Below are 3,045 nucleotides of genomic sequence, written 5' to 3' on the forward strand. Positions count from 1 at the left end.
CACACACACACACACACACACACACACACACACACACACACACACACACACACACACACACACACACACACACACACACACACACACACACACACACACACAGACAGCAGTCCTCCTGGAAACTTCTGAGCTTCACACTATAGTGACTGATGGATTTTGTGGCGCTAGTGCACTGCACACTATAAAAACATGTTCCTGTATTTGCTGGGTGGTAATCGCTAAATGTCTTTGGTGCAGACTTACTGTAACTCTTTGTATGATCACTGAGAATGATGTCTCACCAAGGATACGCTATGTGTTGCTATTGGAGAGCACCAGAGGACAGGGTAAAGTACATATACAGAGTGTCACAGAGTCTCAACATCAACACAGAGATATGTACTAATGTATGATCTACCACAGTGAAAAGTGCTAGTTCAGTTCTTTAATGGAGATTAGTGATATGGATATTCAATGTGTTACTGTTGCACTAATGTGTTTCAGCTAAAGGACTCACTAGGCCTACTGCTAAATGTTACTCATCAGAATCACAAATGGAGGATGTCTGAAGTATATTGAGGTGACTAGGATGAATTGAAGCACAGAAGAAATTCCTATTCAACATATGAAATGAATAATCAGCCATATTATCTCTATATGGACTCCAGTCTAATGTACTACTTCACAGGCCGTCATTTCTGGAGGGAAACTCCAACATCCACACCAAAGAGAGCAGCCTCTGCTGTGTAAGATAGATAGTTTGCCCAATCAAATAGTAGCTCTTGGTTATGGAGACCCAACATGTTACAAATAATCTAAATAAGACATTATGCAATCATATTGATAAATACAGATAAAATATATAACTCAACCATAAAAACGTGAAGTAATCCAGTACATTTTAAAAACACAGCTCGCTATGTTTTTTGTCATGCTTATTTTCATCAGAGTTTATTACGGGCCAGTTTTATTTATTTATTTTATTTCTTTCCAGCATTGTGTCCTTTTTCCAAAATGTGTATTTATTGTGTGTATTTATGTCATTTTTCTCAGTTTTATCACCACTTTTTCTGTCAGCTCATTGAGATCAAAGCCAATCACATACTGCACCTGGCTCTGACCCGTTTGTCTTAAAACGTTTTTATTTATAAAAAGGAATTATAAAATAGGATCACAATAAATAACTAAAAAGTAATAAAACTGACTTGCCACAAACGAAAATAAGCAGCACAAAATAACACGTCGTAACCGTACGAAGAGTAAAAAAAAAAAAGGTCATAGTTATGTTACCTATTTTGTCTGTAGTTATCTATATAAATGTTGTTTTCAGAATGTCTTATTTATCTAATACATGTATTAACACTTTGTGTCTACATTACTAATAACAAAATCTAACAGGCATACATTTCCAGACAGCGTTTTCAGGCTTTAGCGTCTTTCTTAATAATGAGCACTTGAAATCACTCCCGTAATGAAAACCAGGGAACAAATTTAAGATTTGTGAAGCAAGTCTGGCATAATCTCAATTGTGCTGAATAAAACAAAGTATGAGGACACTTTTCAAAGTAACCCCTGAAATACTGTGTATTCAACAGTATTCTGCTTCTATGTGCCTGTTTATGATTTTGTCCCCGTTAGTCGTCAGTCTATAACCGAGGGATGCTTTGATGTGGGTTTCTGTCCAATCGCTAAAAACTCTTAAATCGGGTGAACACAGAAAAGTGCATTGTGAGTAAGATTTATGGAGCACCTGATCTCAGGAGTGTGCAGGTGCCTTTTGTTGTGTTGTGCCACAACTCCAACACCGACTCACATCCACACATTATCTCACTGCTGTTTCAGTATAGTGTCAAAGACTCAGGGGGGCGCCCCTTCTTTTTCCCCATAGTAAAAACAGAGTGTACATTTGGAGGTAATCCGAGAGTGTGTGAAACATACACATTCTCATGCCCACTACAGGTCCACATGGTGCTACGCCCCATTGCTGAAGGAGCAGAGGCAGAGCAGTTCCCTTGTCCGATGAGGTTAGGTGTGATCCGGAGTGCGTTCCTGGGTTAGAAGATGTTAGGACACATGCTCCAGTCCTGCCTCTCCTTTGCCTCCCAGTAACCTCCCTTGTACACAAAGTTTGTTTCTCCAGTGACTGAGTCCCTCCTCTGGTGGAACCACAACGGCTGGTAGCCTTCATATTCTTTCCCTGCAGGAAGAAGCACAGGTGTTACTCAATTCCTGTCATCTATAATTGCACTCTAGTGGAGAAGCCACACTTGCAGGCAATTCACTTAGCGACCAATTTGCCTGCACACATACAGTATGCAGGGGAAGCAATCAATCGCTGTGCCCTGCATTATGGGATAGCTCCAAAGGTGAACCAAACGGTGAATTCAAAGGTGTCAGTAAAATACAAATGGATCAACCATAGAGAACTAGTTTAACTAGTTCTCCCTAAACTGAATAATCCATCAGTTTCCTAATACAGAAGCCCGGTCAGAAGATGGAGAAATTGCAGCTCAGCAAACAGCTCATGTTGTTGTTCCCTTAATAAAAACATAATGTAGATTTAACTCAGATGAGCAAAATATAAAGTAACTTGTTTCCTGTTGGTCAGTGCACCAGAAAAGTTCCCACGAGCATTCCAATAGACAGGATGATGATGCAGTGTAAATAAATCACTTGCTAATGTGGCTTCACCATAGCACATTAAGAGTACTTGTATCTGTTATGTCATGTGACATATTATCTTTCTAAATGAAAATGCCACATGTATGCAGGAAAAAGTCATTTTTCCAGAGAAGTTGACATGAGAGGGGTATCATGCAGTTCCACACAGAGGCAGACCATACAGAGGACACACGGAGGATGGTGTGTGTGTCTGTGTGTGTGTGTGGGAGTGATGCACAACAGAGGGGCACAGGGCATCCTCCACTCACCAGAGTCATAATCACACTCTGACCACCAATAGAGGGAGGAAAAGAAAGACAAGTCATGGGTACATCAAATACAATCTAACCTATGCACAACACACACACACACACACACACACACACACACACACACACACACACA

At 40.3% G+C, this 3,045-nt stretch overlaps 1 protein-coding gene across 9 annotated transcripts in view; it reads right to left on the minus strand.

Annotated features, from left to right (window-relative positions):
* Positions 1–1,658: 1,658 nt before the first annotated feature.
* The window catches only part of osbp2b (oxysterol binding protein 2b), a 41,494-nt gene continuing 40,107 nt past the window's right edge, over positions 1,659–3,045 (minus strand). For 7 of the 9 annotated variants that reach the window (XM_031856440.1, XM_031856441.1, XM_031856443.1 and 4 more), the window contains 2 exons: positions 2,910–2,927; positions 1,659–2,176 (listed from right to left, as the gene is read on the minus strand). In XM_031856440.1, coding sequence (XP_031712300.1) covers positions 2,034–2,176; positions 2,910–2,927 — 161 coding nt within the window. In that variant the 3' untranslated portion in view covers positions 1,659–2,033. The remainder of the gene's footprint in view (positions 2,177–2,909; positions 2,928–3,045) is intronic. The other 2 variants (XM_031856442.1, XM_031856438.1) reach the window with 1 other exon arrangement.

The sequence above is a fragment of the Anarrhichthys ocellatus genome, unplaced genomic scaffold (genome assembly GCF_004355925.1).
Source record: "Anarrhichthys ocellatus isolate YVR2014 unplaced genomic scaffold, GSC_Weel_1.0 scaffold17, whole genome shotgun sequence".
In the NCBI taxonomy this organism is placed as follows: Eukaryota; Metazoa; Chordata; class Actinopteri; order Perciformes; family Anarhichadidae; genus Anarrhichthys; species Anarrhichthys ocellatus.